The sequence below is a fragment of the Lycorma delicatula genome, chromosome 3 (genome assembly GCF_047948215.1).
Source record: "Lycorma delicatula isolate Av1 chromosome 3, ASM4794821v1, whole genome shotgun sequence".
Classification (NCBI taxonomy): domain Eukaryota; kingdom Metazoa; phylum Arthropoda; class Insecta; order Hemiptera; family Fulgoridae; genus Lycorma; species Lycorma delicatula.
The window spans coordinates 78,490,662-78,512,505 of NC_134457.1; the positions used below are offsets into that span (position 1 = coordinate 78,490,662).

The 21,844-nt window shown below is 26.3% G+C and overlaps 1 protein-coding gene across 6 annotated transcripts in view; it reads right to left on the reverse strand.

Moving 5' to 3' along the window:
• The window catches only part of LOC142321720 (glutamine--fructose-6-phosphate aminotransferase [isomerizing] 2-like), a 138,878-nt gene that overhangs the window by 41,140 nt on the left and 75,894 nt on the right, over positions 1–21,844 (reverse strand). For 2 of the 6 annotated variants that reach the window (XM_075360024.1, XM_075360023.1), the window contains exons 3-7: positions 20,362–20,451; positions 14,343–14,656; positions 12,417–12,558; positions 9,236–9,259; positions 892–915 (exon numbers count right to left, since the gene is read on the reverse strand). In XM_075360024.1, the coding sequence (XP_075216139.1) occupies positions 892–915; positions 9,236–9,259; positions 12,417–12,558; positions 14,343–14,656; positions 20,362–20,451 (594 nt within the window). Of the gene's footprint in view, positions 1–891; positions 916–9,235; positions 9,260–12,401; positions 12,559–14,342; positions 14,657–20,361; positions 20,452–21,844 lie in introns of all 6 variants that reach the window. The other 4 variants (XM_075360025.1, XM_075360026.1, XM_075360028.1 and 1 more) reach the window with 4 other exon arrangements.

A 21,844-nucleotide genomic window follows, 5' to 3' on the forward strand; every position in this document is an offset into this window, starting at 1 on the left:
ATCCTAAACTGGAGCAAAAACCAAATTTATTATGCTAGTTACACAATGCTGGGTACAAATTACAAAATTTGTTTAATGATATTATCATTAATTACTGATTAATGAGAAAGTACTCAATGACATCTGTAAAAAAATTACATATGCAGTTTGTTTGCCCTAGAATTATATAGCCATGTAGCTAAATATTGGCAAATTTTTGGTTAATAATCTTAAAGGTCCATGCATTAAAAGATTTAACTTACTTCTCATGCATGAAAAAAATCTGTTCTCATAAACAGAAATACAGAAGGTGCTGAAAGAAGAAAATAGGCAAATTAAACAATTAATGACAAAAATGAAACATGTAATTACAGGATAGTGGAATAAAAACAGAAACTTGATTTTTAATCAAAGTAAATATCATGATATCTCTACTAACAGAAAACATAATTCAAACAGAACATTAATACTTGTTGCTGTCACACAAGCATCAGATGTATGAGATTGGATAAAATGAAACAAAAACACACTAAGATTGTTTAATAAAATACAATATTGAACAGTGCAACGCGGAAGTTAAATTCATAAAATTAATTTTTTCTAATTATCTAGTTTAAAACTTATATATTTATATTTTTCTCATAATAAAAGAGTGCTACTAGAATAAATATAAACACAATGAGAATAAGAAAACAATTAACTAAAATTAAAAATAATACATCATATTAGTTTCCTAGCAAAAGAAATTCTGAAGCAAAGCAAAAACAAAACATGCTACTATAAGAAATATATTGCGCTAAGTTTAAAATTATGTCATGACTATACAATAAAATAAAAGCAACAAGAAAAGGAAAAGCATGATAAAAAATATGAAAGAAAGCACTTAACATTGATAGGGCAAAACTAAGATACCTGTAAGTGAATGTGGTTCGGCATCTGAAGACGGTAACGTAGAACAAAACAGAAATAAATTAATAATGCAAACAAAACAAAACAATACATAAAGACTAACTAAGGCAAACAAATAAATAAAAAAAATTGGCATAACACACAAAGCAAGACAAAAACAATAATCAAACAATAGTGAAACTGTTTATCAAAATATTTATTGAAAACCATGATTTTTTTCAATTTTATGGTTTAAAAAACTAATAGAAAAATAATTTTTAATAATGACTCACTTTACTGCGTCTTTTCATAGACTTCATAAATGCTTTCATGGCAATCTTGTTTTCATTAGATGAATTTAATTTTTTTTATTTAATTATTATTTTTTAAAATGTAACTATCAACTTTTAGACAAAAAGTGGGAATATATTTCTTTAAAGATATAGAAAGAGTATAGACAATTTATTACCACAAATATTTACACAAAAATGTATAAAAAGATGTATTACTGAGGGGATATAGACACACAATAAAGATCAATCTGGATGATAGTAAGTATTTTAGCAACATGCATAAAAATATCTAAATAACAAAAATAAAAGTAAAATTTAATAGGAACTGAACAAAACGTTTAACAGCCTGTCCTTACAACCATGATTATTCCATCACATAATCGTGGAATTTCTCTGGGAAGTATATAAATTTCTAGCTATTTAATTTCTCTGGGTATAGTATTTTTTTAAATGAAATCATTTAAAGTAATGAGAAAAATGGAATTGTAGAAGTGACTTTAGTAAACTAGCTGTTCATGGAGATCATCAAAATTAAACAATACTGAATATGATCCTTTGGAAGAGAGCCTGCTGTCTATGACAATTTAAAAATTATTTCAGCTTAAGAATTATTGTACAATATCACACAACAAAGAATTTAAAAACAATAATTTGTACTAAGGTAAAAACCTTAATCAATCAATGGATAGAAACATAATCTTTTATGGTACTAAAGCAACCATAAAAAAAAATCATGGTTATGTTATTTAAATTAATTAAAGATCTATATGTTAGAACAAATTAAACATACACAGTTAAGTGCAAAGTAAAAAAAAAAAAAAAAAAACAATAAAAAAGATGTACAAAAGATAAAACAAAGGAACATAATTAAAAACTAAAAAAAAAATATAAAAAGTATTAAGTACTTCAATTTTTAAGAGCAAAATAACTCAATTGTTAAAAAAAAATTACTAACTGAAGAGAACAAAATGTTTAAATAAATACTCTAAAAACTGATAAAAGAATGTAATACTGAAAAATAAACCAATACTTTTAGAGAAGACATGTTTGTTAAATTAATATCTCAATATTAATTCTGTAGATCACTAAATAGTTTCAGTAAATCATAAGACCAATAGTTCATAGTTTTACATTAACAAACAAAATCTATGGTATTCAGATATTTATTAAAAATCCAAAGACTAAATATAAAAAATACTAAAAATATATTAATATAAAAAAAAATAAACCAGTAATAGTCCAAAATTAACTTTAAAAAAACAGACATAAAAAATTCTACGGCTCTTAATTAAAAAGTTTGGGTTTTCTGAGTCAAATATTCAAATAAGTATATAAAAAAAACCTGTAAAATTAAAATCAGAATAAGATAGGAGAAAAAAATTTAGTCATTAAATCATTTCAACAAACAAAAATAAATAAATCTACTTATATGCAAATTTTATTCTTATAAACTAATATTTTATTCTTATAACCTTCCATTAAAACTTAACTAGTCCAAAACAAATGAGCAATGCATACATTATTTTTCAATAAAAGCAAATTTTAAAAATACTTTTATATTGATTAAAGTATTTTTAAAATTTGCCTATTAGAAACATTGAAATATTTTCAAATCTACCAAAAAAAAACTTTTTACAGTGGACAGATCTAACAATAATATAATAGAAAAAAATTAATTCTATAAATAAAACAGTTCATGTTTCACATGAAAGTGACAGAGTTCATGCTTAAAAATTAAATTATGAATACTTAGAACACGTCAAATATCCAAACAGGTTTCCTGTGCAAATGAAATTACAGCAAACAAATTACAAAAAGGCTGCATCTAGCATAAGAGGTAGTATCAAGTCCTATTCCACTTGCTTAGCTCTGAGTACTTCACTACAATCACCTGCATCTTTAAATGTATCAAATGCAGCATCAGCTGTTATTTTTGGTAGGCCACAGACTGTTCTTCTCCTGCCAGCCTCCATGGCATGAGTGGTAGCGTCTTGGCCTTTCATCCGGAGGTCTGGGTTAGAATCCTGGTCAGGCATGGCATTTTCACACACGCTACAAATCATTCATCTTATCCTCTGAAGCAATACCTAATGGTGGTCCCGGAGATTAAAACAAAAAAAAAGGCTGTCCTCATACTATACCACAAATTACCATAGCTCATGGGACAAAATTTAATGCTGTAATTCTTTCCCAGCATCCCTAGTTGCTGAGTCTACTATATTTTCAGCAAACTCACATGCGAAGTGCATGATTAACCTCCTTCTTTTCAATACCAGGAGCAATGTATTTTTTTTAGAGACAGACCTAGCTTGGAATCAGCCATAGCTACAAATTCAGCTAATCCCACCTAGTGCAGCCACCTACTTCTAACTATCTCAACACAAGCACAACTACTACATTCTACTGATCAGCAACCGACCACAGGGATCCGATTTGACCATAAGCCAGTTCCTAAATGCTGTGTGAAACCTGGTCTAGCCATAAGAATTGCAAAGCTGAAGCCACTGTCTACAAAGTCAGTTTGAAATACAATATGACCTGAGCGGAGGTCATATCATGTTTCAAAATGCAAGATCAATTTAAAAATGTAACTTACCTGCCTGGTCTGAGCAGTAAGGTTACTATTACTTTCATTAATTAAAATCTCAACTAACTAATATAATGAACATTTTGGTATGATCTCTATTTAACTAGCAACAAAAGTCATTTGTGGTAGACACTTTAGCTAGATTTCACATAAGGATCTACAGCAGTCACACACTCCCTGAATTTAATTGGACTGTTCCGGATAATGAACATGAATTTCAATTACCCACAAGTAAATAATAAACACAGTTGTTGGACAAAAACAACAGCAATTTTGATCAACATAACAGCAATGACCATAGCAATGCTGATAAAAAATAAAAATACATGAATCAGACAAAGGATATAAGAAATACTAATAACCACTACCAAATCTTGCATAACTATAATTTTCTAATCATAAGGTTAATAAAATAATCTGATATTGATATTCAAAAGCATTATTAAAGGGTAAAAGGCAAAGGCAAAACTTGTTATTACCTAGGAATTTTATACAAGCAATCAATGAGGCTGAACCCCATAAATATTCAGTTTTAGCAGGTGATTAGAAAATAAATAAATGAAGAAATATTAAAAAAGAAAAGTTATTAAAAGAAACCAAAATAATTTTTGAGTAACAAAGATACATTACAAAACTAAAAGGTAATTTTAGTCCAAAGAAATACATCAGAACCAATTTTGTAGAAACAAAGCTTCAGATTACCATAGATTTCTATTTTAAAGATTTAATTAAAGAAGACCTACAGACAACCATCTTAGAAGAAATAAATTTATTTAAGGTTATACACTAAAAGTAATTACAGCTTAGAAAAAAATTAAACTTGTGAAATAAAACAGCAAAAATGAAAGGAAAAACATAAATAATTATATACAATAATTTATGCAGTTATCCAAAGTCAAAATCAATTAATTTGCAATTTAAAAAAAAAAATTTACTTTTTTTAACTTAAAAAAGAAGTTTAAAACTCGTAGGTATAAATACAATTACATTTGCTCACATGGATCGCCTTACTACAATCACTTTGTAGTCACAATTTAAGTGAAGACAAGGCCCTGCAAAGAACACCATATAGTACTGCACTAGTCTTTGTATTTGTTTAAAAAGATGTTTAATTGCAATAGAAAATACATTAAGCAACATGCACAAATTACACTTTCATAAATAAAAAGTAATGTTAGAGTAAATTAAGTGCAATTATTATAAAATTAGTGAATGTTATTACACTAACCTTGTCTCTTCCTATAGTTTTTACCTTTTTAAATTTTCTTCCAATAATAATAAGTACACTAATCCTAGGTCCTTAATACATGCTCTACCAAAATATTTCCTTTTCTACTAAGAATTTGCCACCAGTTTCTTTTTTCTTTGAATTGAATTTTAAACCACTTCATTTTAAACTATCAACCCACTGATTTTCAGCATTTTTCTGTAATACCAATTTAATAAATTTATTTTGCCTTTCTAGCTTTCAGTTGTTTTTCTTTTGCAACCACCAAATAAAACAACTAATAGAAACTTTTTTAAAACTTTCTAATTCTCAAGCTTTTATTTCAATAATAAGTTTTTTTTATATCTCCTTTCTGACAGTAACCTGCTTTTACTATCCTACTTAAATTTTCCATTCTATTTAATATTACTGCCTAAATAACAAAATATTTGACTACTGTTTTAACACTTTCATATCTTAGACTTTAACTTATTTAATTTTTAACTTTATTCCCTTAAGATTTAATTTCACAACATTTTCGTATACCTTATAAAAAATGTCAAATAGTACCTTTATTTTCAGCTTTTAAATGACAAAAGTAACAATAAAATGATAACTTGCATGATAATTAATAATAATACTAACACTTTGTCAGGATGGTAACACCACTTGTAATAAAATTGACAATTCAAAATTATATCTAATAAAACAGTGCTGAAAGATATTATGGTCATTTTTTACAACATAACACACTTTAAACTTATATAAATAATAAGACATATGTTTTAAATATATATAAATATGTCCACTGTAAAGGTTTATTACATCTAAGCAGATTTAAAAAAATACAATTGAAAAAAAAACAGGTATGAAAGGGTAGCTAGAAGAAAAATAAATAGCTATTAAAAACGATTACATGAAATTCTGTTCTACTCAAATTTAAAAAGGAAAAAGAACAATTAGAGGGGGGAAAATTATAATTACAACAACTTTTAAAAAGCATCTTCAGATTTAAGAACAGCATAAAAATGTTTCTGAATTAAAATCTCAACAATGCAATAGAAAAGTTAATGTCAAAAAAATTTATGGATACCAAAATACAGTCATTACAAAATAAAAAAAAAGTTATACATAAAAAATTAAATTTTATATAAGTGAAACAAAAAATAAAATAATAAAATAAAAGAAAAGAAATACAAGACTACAATATTACAACTTAGATTTATAGCATAAATTATAGTAACATTTAACTATAAAAATATTATATACAAAAGTGTAAAATAACTATGCGTATCTTAAGTTTTTTTTAACAATCAAAATTTTTAAAAAGATTTAAAAAATATACATATTAAAAAATTAAAAAAACTCAAATATCTACTGGTCAAATAAAATACTGATACTACATATATATACATACCTTATTTACAAAAAAAATCATGCTCCTCATGCTAAAAAAAGAAGATTGAAAATTAATTTTTTACAAAAACTAATTTTCTCAAATAGGCTGACTTTCACTACGAATTACAGTTTAATAATGATTATCATTAAAAAAAATGTCAAATATAAATTAATGTAATGCACTATATTTAATGAGTCATTTACCAATATCAAAAAAGGTGTCCAACAGAAACATAAAGTTTCTTTTTGTAGGACATTTTTTATAACAAGTAATGTATCGTGTAGAGAATAAGCAGATAAATCTCACTAAATATGAATCAATAATGTCATAATTAAACTTATAATCTTAATATTGTTCAAATAAAATCTGATAATTTTATAATAACCTAGAATTTGGAATCTTATAGTCAACTTTTAAAATAACACAAAAATGATAAATAAATAAATAATATGATACAGAAAATCTGAATTAATTTTTTACCAAAAAAACGATTGTTAGCAGTTTTTGAAATAAGAACTGTAGAAATAATATTAAAAAAAAACAATAATTAGCTCACACTGAAAGGTTTTAAACTCAGTTTCAATCAAACAGAAATTTTTTCAATCTTCTTTTGTAATATCTTTTGTAATCTATGTATTTAAGTTAGTCTGTGCATAATTTGTTTTTGACAATTCATTTATCATACATTAAAAAGTAAAAAAATTAAGAAAAAATTTAGAAAAATTAGAGCTGAAAGATTAATTAATTTTAAAATAATTCCACAATTAAATTGAAAGTAAAAAAATAATTTTAATAAATGAAGTTTAACAAAACAATTCCTCTTCATCAAGCGATTAACAAAATAAATAAATAGAAAATAAAATTAGCTGAATCTGAATATCAATAATTTACAGTTAATATAACCACATAATAATTACATAGATAATATAAGCCCCACTTCAGAGGAAGACTGGATACATCATGATTAAATAGTCATACTAGATAGTAAAAATCATCATGTAATTCGTTTGTGCCAGTCTATTCTTTGTACAACAAATTCTGCTGGTTTATAATGAAAATATTATTTAAAAATAATTCTTTATACGAAAGTATGAATACATAAGAAGAGTACATATCTTAAAAGTAAAAAAAAAACACTCAAAAATTCATTTACAAAGATTTTTCTAATATCTTTCTTAGTTCTATTTACTTATATCTAATTATGAAGTAAAATTTTCAAGAAGTATTTTAGCACAAAAAATTAATTGGAATATCTACAGACTGTTAATATACATATTTAATATCATGCATTCAAATTATGTTTTTTTTTAAATATCAAAAAATAATTTGCAGAAATAGACTAGAAATTTGATTAAAAATTTGCAATTTATAAGTTTTGTGCAAATGACGATACTGTTTAATTTTATAATTTTTATCAAAAAGCCTGTTTCAAAGTAATGCACCATTATATTGATATTATATTTTATGGCTAACTTAAAAGTTTCATCAGTTTAAGCAGTTTTAGTTAATTTTGGTAAAAATTTGATAAAACAAACTTTATAATGAATAGGTATTAACCACAAATATAGTTTGAAAAGTTCACATGAAACAAATAAAATACCGATTTTATTTGATAAAATAAAATGCAGCTTGATAAAGAGGAAGTAAAATTTGTCACTCTTCAGTTATCCATTTTTTTTTTTTAATTAAACAATTTTTTTTAAACTTAAAGATAAAGGCCAAAATGTATAAACTGTTAAAAAATGCACAATTATTATATTTTTCCATTTTCTATTTTTACAAAATAAAATACATTTGTACAAAAGCTATATATTTTTTAATGATTTAAGTGTTATTTTAAATAATAAGTCCAACCTAAGTTCTTTATTAAAGATTATTAATCAGTAAATAAATTTTTATTGGATAAACTAATGTACATATTAGTAACCTTAACATAAAATTAATTATGATATTAAAATAAAAGTGCAGTTTATATACTAAGCAGTGCTTTTGTTTGAGCTTTGAGTTGGTCAGCTCAACTGATTTGAGCATTAAGGGCTTAGCTCAGAGCTCAGTTGAGATTGATTTTGGTATAAGAATCTTCATATTTATTGAAAAGAATTTCAGAATGAAAAAAAAACAATATATATATATAAAAAGTAGGAAGTATCAGGGTTTCTATTTTTAAAAAGAAAAGAAACAATGAACATTTTCTGGAAAAGCTCAAAAGCAAAGATTTGTAACAAAATTCTAGCAAGCATTAGCCAGAATTGCCACATTTTGCCAGAATTTGCTAGAATGATAGTAGCACAGTGATTCAAAGCTATGAGAGAGAAAATATCTTTAGACAATTCATAAAACATATCTTGAAATTATGAAAACTGAAGACAAGAACGTCTCTGTTAAATAAATGATCTTGGTGAAGGGTGTAACACTTTAAATTGGAAAAATCACAAAAGTTTAAATAAATTATATAAAATTAAAATAAATACTTCACATATTGTTGTAATTAAAAAAGAAACATTACAGACAATATAAAAAGTAAATCAACACTGTGTAAGCCAATAATGGATAAACTAGTACACAAATTAGTACCAAGAAATTTTGAATCATTAGACTAAAAAATAACATCAAGTATCTGTAAATGGCAATTATTTTTAACAGAATGACTAATCATAATTGGAAAGGTAAATGAAACTTGACAGAAAATGAAAATTCAAAAAAATCTATGCTGCCATTAATAACTGCACACTAAATATTATTACTTTTTAATAATATACATATTATTTTTTTAAACATAATACGTAAAATGTTATTGAACAAGAAAAAGGTAATACAAACCAAATAAACAAAAAAAAATAATGAAAAAAATACAGGACAGAAGGAAGGAAACTGTTAAGTACCTTGTGTGCTGAAATCCTCTACATCTAGACAGTATCAACAACAGAACCAAATCAAGGAAGGTAGGTGTGGTCATGCAAAAAACAAAACATTCATTAAACCAACACAACATAAAAATCAGTTAAAAGAAAAAAAAACAAATGAAAATTAAAAATTTCAACATAAATCCAGTATGTATCCTGAAATTTAAAGAATAAGTTTAAATAAAAAAAAATTATGAATTCTATAAAATATTTTAATTTAACAATACATACACAATATTGACGTACAGTATACTCTCTATTAATGGGTCCAAATAGACCAAATCCTTGATGAGCTAAAAAGCAGGGAAATTAAAACTAAACACCTATGAATATATACAGGAATCAAATTATCCAGCAATTTAAAAAGTAATGCTATCCTTTACTTAATAATTAACTGACTTCCAAATAATTACAGAATTTAAAATGGTTCTTCCTAAATTTCATATAATACTCGTATAAAATCCAGTCCTACATTAAAATAAAATATCTCATTTTCAAAAATAATGAAATGTTTCATAAATAAATAAAATTATCAACAGGATATAGTAAAAATCAACATAGGCTTATAAAATTAAGATTTAATACATGCAGTTTATGTACAAAAAATATAAGTATTGAATGCAAAATGATAAATCATGCACAAGAATAGTCGATAAATATTCCAGTCAAAAAAAAAATTCATACAAGCAAGAGTCGATGCAAGAGCATTTTCAGTGACCTTTTTTTAACAAAAATATCCTTTTATTTACTTCTATAAAAAATCACAATTGTACATCTTTACAACTTATAAATGTGCTGATGATGAATGACAATGGTTAGGAAGATCTGTAGAGATCACTGATTGCTCCACTGTCGGTTTTAGCCATCTTACACAACTTGTAGAAATGTGTGATAGACCAAACAACTAACTAATGGATAGGAGTGATTCGTTAACTTTTCTCTGAACCATCAGTATCATTTGAAGTAAACATCACTGATAATAATTACTGTCATCTACGGTATGAACAGGTTAATGTTTTGTTTGAGACATGCAATGATTTATTAGCAAACATATTATTTTTTTTCTTGCAATAATTGTGTAAATGTCTGATAAATTATTTTATTATAAACAGATATAATGAAGCTATAAGTCACTCAAATTTACTGATAGTTTCATTGTGATTCCTTTTTTTGTTCACATATATAGCAAATAGAATAAAAATAATAGGAAAGATAAGGAGAGCCCAAACATGAAACGTAGAAGAAAGGGTTTGTACAAGCACTGAGTGTGTTGGACCGGATAGGGAGAACAATAATAATATATATGGTTATATATGGTTAATATATATGGACATTTAAAAGAACAAAAAAAGGTTGAAGAGCATTAAAAATTGGAAGGTAAATGAGAAGAGACTAAGAAGAAAATAAAGGAAAAGTCAATAAGTAAGAGTATCAATGTAGAAACAGTTGTGGAGGAGGTCTGGTAAAGGAATAAAATAAGATCTCAGTCTACCATGCATCACCTAACTCCAGAAAATGCATATGGGAAAGAAAAAAAAAACTATTACTATCTCTTCAAACCTGTTGAACAGTTGAATTCATAATATTTTGAATATAGGACTGACAATATTTTTCTTTAATATCATTACTGGTAAACATATTAGCACATGCAATGTACAAAACATTTGCAAATACAGTACAATTTGGATCTTATTCAGTTTCTACAGTACTTTATGACATGCTGCACCTGAGTAAAAAAATAAAAAAACAACTCGGCAGAAAATTTCATACTAAATATTGTCTATATAATTATAAGAATCTTATTCAGTAGGTCACAAAAATGTATCTCATAAGTTTCTAGCTCTTATGAATGATTTTTCTAAAATGACTGCATTTAAAGAATTAAAAACTTAGAAATTATTTACACAGCTCAGAATTCAATCCATTAATCACATAACAGCCAGGTACATTTTTCTTTAAATTTTTTCCATGTTATGTTAAGATTTTTTCTCTACACCAAAATACCAAATTAAAATAGTGTATAAAATTCACAGAATGTATCAAACACACTCAAACAATGAAATGTACTTATGATGTTTTCAAAATATGATATGGTGGGGTATGTTACTTTTAGTAACATTATTAACTGTTGTAATAATGTTACTTTTAATAACATTATAATACACCTGATATTATTTGAAATTAGGTAAAAAGAGAAATTTAAACTGAAATTTAAAATAATACACAAAATATTTTAATAATTACTTAGCTCCCCACTTAATTAAGTTGAATTTTAGTTTCTGGAAATATTTTTTAAATTAGTATAAAAAAGAAATTTAAGAACAATAATAAACTAGAAAACAGAGCTTAATAATTAATTAATTTATCATAAATTATAAACACATAAATAAAAGCAAGATATGTATTTACTGTAATCATGTAAAGCAAAAAAAAAAACTTAAAATATATAAAAATATGATACATTGTTTTCCCAGTTTAATAAGCAAATAATAAAAAAAAAAAATAATAATGACTGGATTTATGTTTCACACAAACAAAAGTACATTTAACAATTAACACATGCTAATTATAGACATGCAATATCATAATAAATACTATGCATTCCAAAAGAATTCTCATACAACATTTTGTTATTAAAAACACATAAAACTGTATGCAACAAACACAAATATAAAACACATAAACACAAAAACATATACATACATGTAATACTTTATAATAATTGTGCGCACATACATATAGACACATTTTTCACATAACTACAAAGATAAAATTAGTATATCATTAACAGACAATGAACAATGCAGCATCATTAACAACCAAAATTCAACAAATTTAATGCAATAAGTAGAAAAATACTGCCAAATGCTTACATAAAATTATATTAGAATGGTTCTAACCATACAATAAATATAAATGCTAAATCACTAAAAAAAAATTTAAATTTAAAAAAATTTTAACTAAATCAAAATTAAATAAGACCACAAACAAATATTTATTCACAAAAGCTGAATGACATAATCAACTAACAATTAATATTTAATAAACAGTGTTTATTCGATAAAAATTCAATAAAAACTTGCAGAAACCTAAAACAAACAAAACATGATAATTAATTTTGCATTCAAAACATATTATGATATACCTGTAAGTTCCATACCTTTACTGTAGAGAATTGGTACATGATCAGTAGCCAACCTAGTCTTTGTTTTTATTCCAACAAGCAGTGGACTTCCTCGCCTTGTTGCAACACACTCACCAGGAAAGTGCTTACTTTTGAAGGCAAGTGCAAATGCACCTTCCTATAATTAAAGTGAACATTTTAAAAATTAGACAGAAAATAGTCAAAATACATCATAGTATTATGAATTACCTGCAGTTAATATTTATTTTTAAATCAGCAGTATATCCTTTCAATCACAAAATATTTATTGTACGAAGTCAAAATTCAAAGGTGTATTATTTCCCTTTGATTCATCAAGAAAGATGAAACAAAAATTATTAGTATAAAACAGTATGTGTAATAAAAGGGAGCTAGTTAATAAACAAACACAAAATATAAAAACTAAATAACAAAAAATCTTTTAAAAAGCAATGTCATTTTATCTGTATTGTGAGAAAAAAAGGAACTAAAAAAAAGAAAGTAAAACAGTTATTTGATACACCAAAAGACAATTTCAAACTAATAGGATACACTGTGTCTTTCTCTTTATGTTGACACATCCATATTTTCTTTCACTAAAGACTTTTGTTTACTTTTTCTTGACTTTCCGTTCCCTATTCATTATAATAACATATGACCCTCAGAAAACTAATCTGTTCTCATTCACTTGATCATAAAACAAACAAACTACTATTCTAAATTACACATAATCTACAACTAATACATTGAAAATGTTCAATTCAAATTTAGTGCAAAATTAGAATTACACTGTTGTATTATTATTATATTTCTATTGTAACAGTCACTGCTAAATCTAAAAAAAGTTTTAGTAAGAATTTTTAATGATAGTATTAGTATAAATTGAAGCAAATACATTAAAAAAGGTAGATAAAAATCTGTAAATTTAGTTTTGGTATCCAGAAAGCAGAAAGAAGTTTTTGCTTTCTTCTCATAAATTTGACAAAACCAAAATTTCTAGTGCATCTAAATGGCAAGAGGTATTTAAACTTCAACTTTTTTGATAAGAAGTACTATTACGCTCAACAATCCATTCAACTTTCAAATGAAAGTCCAGAACAGTAAATAAGACAATTCACTCCTAAATCTAAACACTTACCTGAGCACTAAATAACTGTAGTAGTACTCTCCACTTGCAACTGGTCACAGTGTTTCAATAAATCTATTAATTATGTGTTATCAATCAATTAAGAATTGGATGGAGTAATTATTACAACTTTAACAAACAGTAAGTTTTCAAAATCTATAATTTTCTTTATTACTTTAAAATCTCATAAGATTCATTGTAATCATTTGAAATCACATTTCATTTAATACGTCTGCCTTTACAGCTCACAAGATTGTAAACTACAGCAGATATGTAGTAAGTCCTAATTTCAATTCCCAGTACAAGCCACTCCACAAAAGATTTTCAATAACAAGAATAACTTAACCTGAACAAAAATAAACAATCAACAAAAAGTACTTTAAACTGCCACAATTTATCATTTAATTAGAGTAAATCAAGAGTGTAACTTCATCACTTGAATTCGAGCGGTGCATCTAAAACCATACTCTGCTGCACAATGCTTATACGTTATTGTCAATTAAACACAAATGTATAGCAATAAAACAAATATATACAACAACCAGTATAGATCACTGAAACTTCACACTCCACCTTATGTTGGTATTTGTCTAAAAGAGATGTCACCATAACATCATATTTTAATACGCTTATTTTATAACTCCAAGGAGTGGTTTAGTAACATGGGAATAAGTGTACCTGTTTTAAATTATTAATATTAGATATACACACTCACACATAGAAAAATATATGGCAACAAAATTAAAAATACACAAATTTCATAAAAAAAATAAAATATCTTATAATTTATACATGACTTAATCAACTTATTTCTTTACCAATTGTTGAACGACTTGCTCAACCAATTCCCTGAAGGAGTAATTAGGATGCTGATTGTAAATATGATGAACAAGCTTGGCAATTATTTCGGTGTCGGTATCAGATTCAAAGGTATAACCCTTCTTCATAAGGAATAACTTCACATCCTTGTAATTGGTCACAATACCATTGTGGACTACAACAAATGAATGCTTAATATCTGATCGCTGAGGATGAGAGTTCACCTCACTCGGTACACCATGTGTTGCCCATCTTGTATGTGCAATACCCACATGACTCGTTGTAACATTTTCAGTATCAAGCGAGTCATCACCTGTTAAAACAAGAATAATAAAGAGTTTAATTATATAATGACAAAAATTTATTTATTAAATTTCAACAAATAAAATTGTTAAAAGATCCCAAGTAATATTAGTTCTCAGAAATGGTCGAACTGAGAATGTACAAGACTACACTTCATTTACACTCATACATATCATCCTCATTCATCCTCTGAAGTATTATCTGAACAGTAGTTACCGGAGGCTAAAGAAGAAAAAGAAAGAAAGTAATATTTAAGCAAAAGTTCTTTAATAATAATATTATAATAATAAAGAGTGTTAATTTTATTTAAATATTTCTGTATCATTTCTGAGATAAGTTTTGAATCTTATCTCATAAAAAATGTTTATATATTACTGCAGAACATATTTTACAAACATGCAAAATTGAGGACAAGCAATACTTTTAGTATACAACTAAAAATTTCTTCATATAACAATAAACAAGAACAAAATTCAGTTTTTAGATTTTCATTTTTGAAAAGCTTACAGGAAATAATTACAGTAAAATCCACATTAGAATCTGTTTTACAATGATTCAAAACTATTAAAATCAAATTAATAATTATTCTAAGTATAATAAGAACTATTCCAAAACTTCCTATCAACTGACTGAAAAACTAGTAATAAATATAACAAATACTTTATTGAATAAGTTACTGACAAATCTATACTTTTTCTTCAGTCACCATCCACATTCACACATCCATCAAATCTTACCACAACCTTTTCCCAAGAACTCTACCGAAAAGATAGATGACATCCTTTTGAATAGTATCTCTATGGACTAACACATCCTTGTACTCCTTTTTTGTTTCAAAGTGCAGGTTAATCAGCCAGTTCTTCCCAGCAAATAAATGGCAGTTCACCATCAGCAATTCCAGGCTATGTATGAGTAGCCTATGTAAAAGTATCCTTATTGAACAACTGAAGTAAATCCTTTTCACAATCAGTAAGATGCATACTATCACACATATCTGCACACCTTTCTCCAAATGTCTAACACCATTTTTGCAGCTCTGTAATTTGTAATATTATTACTGCAAATGTAACACAATTTGACTTGTGTCAAGAGCACTGCTCAGCAATGCTAAGGTCCTTTGACAGTCCTTTCAAAAACAAGTCACATCACTGACAGGAACAACAGTGACAGGTTCTATGTTTTATCAACAACTGTTTCAACACTGAATAGAAAGGGCAGCAGAAAATTATGAAATAAGATTTTGGTCTATTGATACCTAAGGCATACATGCCGTACTGCTATAGCAAACCGGTTTATTTTGAACAGCCAATTAGAAGTCAATTTTGGAACAGCTCTTATATTATGAATAAACACAGATTGTTGTTTTCTCCAAGCAGTTTTCCAGCTATTGCCAGGTGTGAGTATGTGTGTATAGGCAAATGCAGTTACCACTACTGACTTGCTAGGCCTGGTGTAGCTGCAGGTATAGTACAATGTAAGTGTAAATATACCAGTAAATGTGTAGTCTGGAACAGTACCCAGTACTCCCAGTAGTAGTCGACTACTGGGAGTAGTCGACCTGGGTTTCAATTAACCACATGTCTTGGGAAGACATGTGGTTGTTAATTGAAACCCAGCCACCAAAGAACACCATTATCCAAAATTTAGCAGATAAGTCCATGTTAAAGCAACTGCCTTTATAAGGACTCAAACCTTAGAACTCTCAACTTCAAAAATCAGCTGATTCTGCAATGAAAAATTTAACCACTAGACTAATCCAGCAAGGTTATGAATAAACACATGTAATTTTTTTTTAAAATAATAAAAGAATTATGGCTCACTTTCTAAAAACCTGTAAATCTACTGAATGGAAGCACATTTTTAGGGATTTAAAAGCTGAGCTGTAATTAATACTTTTCCAAAGTATATAGCTCATTTTGATAAAACTATAAATTCATAGTAGTAATGTAATTAAATTATGCAAAATTGTGAAGCATATCTAAACACAATGAAATTTTTCAATTAGCTTTGTACTGATTGTAGAAACTAAATTTTAGTGTTTTTCAATTCAAAATATTACTTCTCAAATGTCAGGTGACATTTAACAATATGAGATAACACAGGAGGATGGTATTACTGATAAAAAATTATTTTATTGGTTAATATACTGCCCATCAAATTTTGTAAACAAATAACAAAATTTTAAATAAAAGCACCATTAATGTTTAGTTAATGACTTCCTTTGTTAGTAATAAATCATTAAAATATAATATATAAATTATGTTTTATTACCTGTAAATTATGTAAATTTCTGTATCAATTATGTAAATGTCTATAATTTAGTAAATTATTTATTTATAAATTATAGTAGAACAAAAAAAAAAAATTTCTTCTAAGAATGAGAAGAAAACAGTTGTATAGAGTAAATCGCGAAGAGAAAAACCCTGTTTGAAAAACAATTTTATCGGATCGCGTTAATTAGTTATTAACAATTAAAGTTAAAAATTGTTTGACTGTCAACCATATGATTTTTTGATATGTGTGTATTGGAAATTTTATACAGAATATGAATTTCTGAAAATTATATAAAAAAAAGAAGAAAACAAGAAGAATATTGATGTCTGAAAAATAAATAAATAAATCGAGAAAAGGTGAAATCGGGAAATACCTTCGAACAAGTGTTAACGAGAAGCTATAAAGGTAATAAACAGCAGTTTGCCGTAGCATTGTTGGGCCGCCGTAATCCCTACAATAAAGTGTTAGGCCGGTTCCATTGGTACCTTTTATTGGAAATAAATTTACTTTAAAAACATGTATAAATTAAAAATTAATTTTAAATAACCACCTTAAAAATAATAATTTTGCACAATTTAAATTAATTTACTTATCTAAATGTATTTTTAATTACTTATGTTTATTTTTAGCTTATTTCAATTAAAGGAGACATTCTCACGTTGAATTTTTTAAAAATTAAAACTGACCTAATTGTTTAAATGGTTTTGTCACATAAAAACTTTTTTTTTAAATGAGTAACATATTTAAACAATAATATTTTTTTAAATAGTAAAATTATCTCATTATGCTGCCCTAACTCATTAAATCTACCACCAAACATCTGAGAAATTTAACATTTTAAAATGCAGAATACAAAATACTCAATATCAAAACAAAAAATAGTAATATATAATTTCTGATTACAAAACTCTTAAGGCACATAACAAAATAACCAAAAAATTTAATAAAAACAGAAAGGACTGCCTGATATTTCAGTCGCAGAAAAAATGAACTAAACCATGCCAAATATTTAACTGAAAGAAAGGAGAATAAATTTAGAACTATATAATGAAAATGTTAAAATAAGGCTAATCAAATATATTCAAAATTATCAAAGTAAAATCAGCGCCCTTAATGTCAGTTTGATATTAAATTTCAGTTCAATTAAATTTGATACAGAAATTCTTCCCAGTGGATCTGCTGCTTAGACGTTTGTAGCAATACAAAGGATCAAGGGGAAGGGGGTTGTCTGGTGGCAGGTAATTTTATTTTAAAAAACTGCAACTGTATGCAATAAATAATTAACCATGAAAAAATCTGTTCATCAAAATATTTTTCTTGAACACAATGAACAGACTATTCTTATGATCGGTAAAAATATTACATAAAGTCAATTTAAGTTCCACTTAAGTTAATAAAGTATTTTAGTTTACAAGAAAATTAACACTAATTTCACAGAACAAAAAAATTCTTCTACTCTTCTCAGCTACAAGAATGAATTTTTTTAAAGTTTCGTTTTAAGTTAAGAAATGATTTTTTTTCATTTCACTTTTTAAAAAGTAAGAGCTTAGTTAATTTAAATACATAACACAACCGACACAACAATCATAATAGACTAAATATAAAATAAATACATTTTAGAGGACAGAGAAAGCAAAGATAACAGTTCAGTATGTAATAAATAACAGTTTCTCATACCTACTTTCAAGTTTTAAGCAAATCAGATATCCTGGCTCTTTGCCTACATAACTATAAGTTAATTTTAATTCAAAGCAGAAAAACAAATATTTATTATCTGTAGATGTTAGTCTCCAATTCTTTGACTGAAGACATAAAATGTTGCAGATTACACAAATTATATAAAACATAGCCTTATAGCTTCACAGCGTTACAGAACACCATGTTATGACACAAGGATACTTGTGTCATAGTATGGCACTTTGTTAAATCTCCACAAATTTTTCCTTTCCAATTGAAAAAACTAAACCATTTAAGAGTAAATTAAGGAGTTCTTTAAGATCAAATTTTTACGCTACGAAGATCAGGACTTTTAACCAGCATGAGGGTGATTTAATAGAATTTATGTTAGCAGTAGTTTTTTATTTTACCAAGTGATTATAAAGTAATTAATACTTTCAAAAAATAATCTATATACGTATATTAAACAACATGACATGATTGAATCATAATCAATGCCCAGAAAAAACTAATCTTCATGTAATTTTATTTAAAAACCAATTTCTAGATTTTTTAAATTTTACCTTGAAAAGGGTGAAGAAAGGTAAAAACATTTTGAACAATGATGGCAAATTTTTCCCATTTCCAACTATACTAAATTAGATATTCACTAGATTTGGATTTGCAAATACTTTTCAGATAAATATCAAAAAACCATTTTTGGGTCTTTTTGAATTTCAATTATTTAAGAGTGTGACTGTATACAAAGCAGTGGCTCTACCAACACAGCCATTGCCACTGTTAATGTACGTGTGATGCGATTGACTGTATTGACTCCAGTTACTTACCTAAAAAACATAAAATAAAAAAAAAAAGTTGATCATGACGGGAAACACAAGTAACAAGAAAAAAATATTTTTAGAGATTAAACAAAGCATGACTAGTAAGTATCCTTGTATCATAAGACGATGTTCTATAAGGCTATGAAGAATATGGGTTCTGTTTTATATAATTTGTATAGTCTGCAACATTTTATGTCTTGAATCAAATAATTGAAGCCTTACATCTACAGATAATAAACATTAGTTTTTCTGCTTTGAATTAAAAGTAGCTTATTCACATAGCATGGGTGAAGCTGTGACGGGGATATTAGATTTTTTTTATTCATGGTATATTTGTAATTATGAATAAAATATTACATTAATGTATTTTATTTATGTTAAATCTTAGTTGAATGTGTACTATGACTGTTTAATGTAAAATAAATATCAGATTAAATTAACTGTTCCTAGAAGTGATGAAATGTTATTATAAGGCTGTATAAACACAGATACAACATAAAACTATCAACCAATTAGAAAAATAACTTAGATTCCTGTCCCTGCTTTGGTAAACGTAGGTTTATATAATAGAATACATTAATAAATATCAGAATTTTATTTTTATTTATTATTTTTTCTTTATGCAACTATTAAAAATTAATAAAATTATCCAGACAGACTAATAACAACAGCCTTGTTAATACACCATTTATCACATGAATATCATGAATAAGTAAACGAATATGATAAGTGAATGAATGAATGAATGTACATTTACATCCGATGTTATCTGCATCATTTAGAAAGCCAGTGTTAAATTGGGCATCTGGTCATAAAAATTTCACTTCGAACAGAAAAAATTGAGAAAATTTATATAAAAAACAGAAGAGAATGCCAAAAAATTACTAACAAAATAACAATTAATGGTATAACAAAACACCTAATTCTATAAATAGAAACTTACGAGAAAGAATTTCATCTTCTAAAGCTTTCACTTTTCCACTTTTCTTAACAATCGCAATATCTTTTCCATCTGCAGAATCAATTGCAACTCCTGTAAAATAAAAAATAAAAAGCAATTATTACACCACTATCAGTATATCATATTTTTTACTACATATATAAAAAACAAAATAAAATAAATCAATCTGTTTGTGAATGAACTACAATATGGAATCAGTCAAACTTATGTAACTCAGAAAAATTAAAGTCAAGCACGATTTGAAATGTCCATAAGATTATAAACGGAAATCAAATATTTAAATATTTGATTTACTAATTATCCAGAAGGACAATATCATAGTAAGTTGTTTCTGATATAAAGCATACAAAGTTCTCCTTTGTATATTTACACACCACACAGAAAGTTATTATTTAAAAAAAAAAAGATGTAAAGTAATTCAGTTAATCATTGTTGGTTAAAATAAATATAGAAACCTTCACTTACACAAAGTTTATGTAAAAGCCTACTGTATTTTAAAAAGTAAAGATGAACTAGTTAATTACTTAAAAATAATTGTTAAAAAAAATCATTAAATTTTATTGACAAACTAAAATTACTTTTCAAGAATCTTTAGGTTTTCAATTGCTCTTCCAACCTTCTTCAGTGACACTAGAAGATTTAAAGTGTAGTTTCTCAATCTATGAGTCCAGTAATCTACCTAATGCTCCGAGGAAGGTTTAAGAGTGACTGAAGATGTGACAAACAAATATGAATGTTCATTTAAGTATATTTGGTTTAATTTGTAATTAAATCAATAGTTTTATATAATTTTCACATTAAAGCAACATGGATAACAATATATTTATAAGTTTTATAGAAAATAAAAAGATTTTATCTTATAATTTTATTTTGAATCTGCAAAAATGCTAAATGCATTTTTACAGTGAAATAGTTCAACATTCAGAACATACAACACAGTAGCACCCAGTAAGGTGAAGAGTGTGAAAGAACAATTAAATGTAAAAGGCTTAAGCAATACTTTATAATAGCAGTGCTTCCCAATTACAAAAGTTAAACAATACTAAGTTCATTTTCACTGCACACATCACATTTACTTTGGGGTAATGACAATAACAGTCAATACCACTTAATATAAATTTGTTTTTAAAAATTATTTTAATATTAAAGATACCAACCATATGTCTTGAAAATGACAGGATGTCATTATATGAACGCGCTGATTCATTTGACCAATAAAGATTTGGTAACAGTTGCAACATTTCGTAAGTTGAAATGTTTTGTTAAAAGTGTACATAAAGTACATTTATTTTCTGAATACACAATAAAATGTTTGGGTTTTTTAATTCTATTTGTCTTATAAATTGTTCTGGTAAACAATAAGCTTCACCAATGTTTAAAACTGAAGACCACCTTGCAACTACAGGTGGGATAAAATACACTTGCCAGTCCAGTAATACACGTTTGAAGTCTGGAATTTCCCATT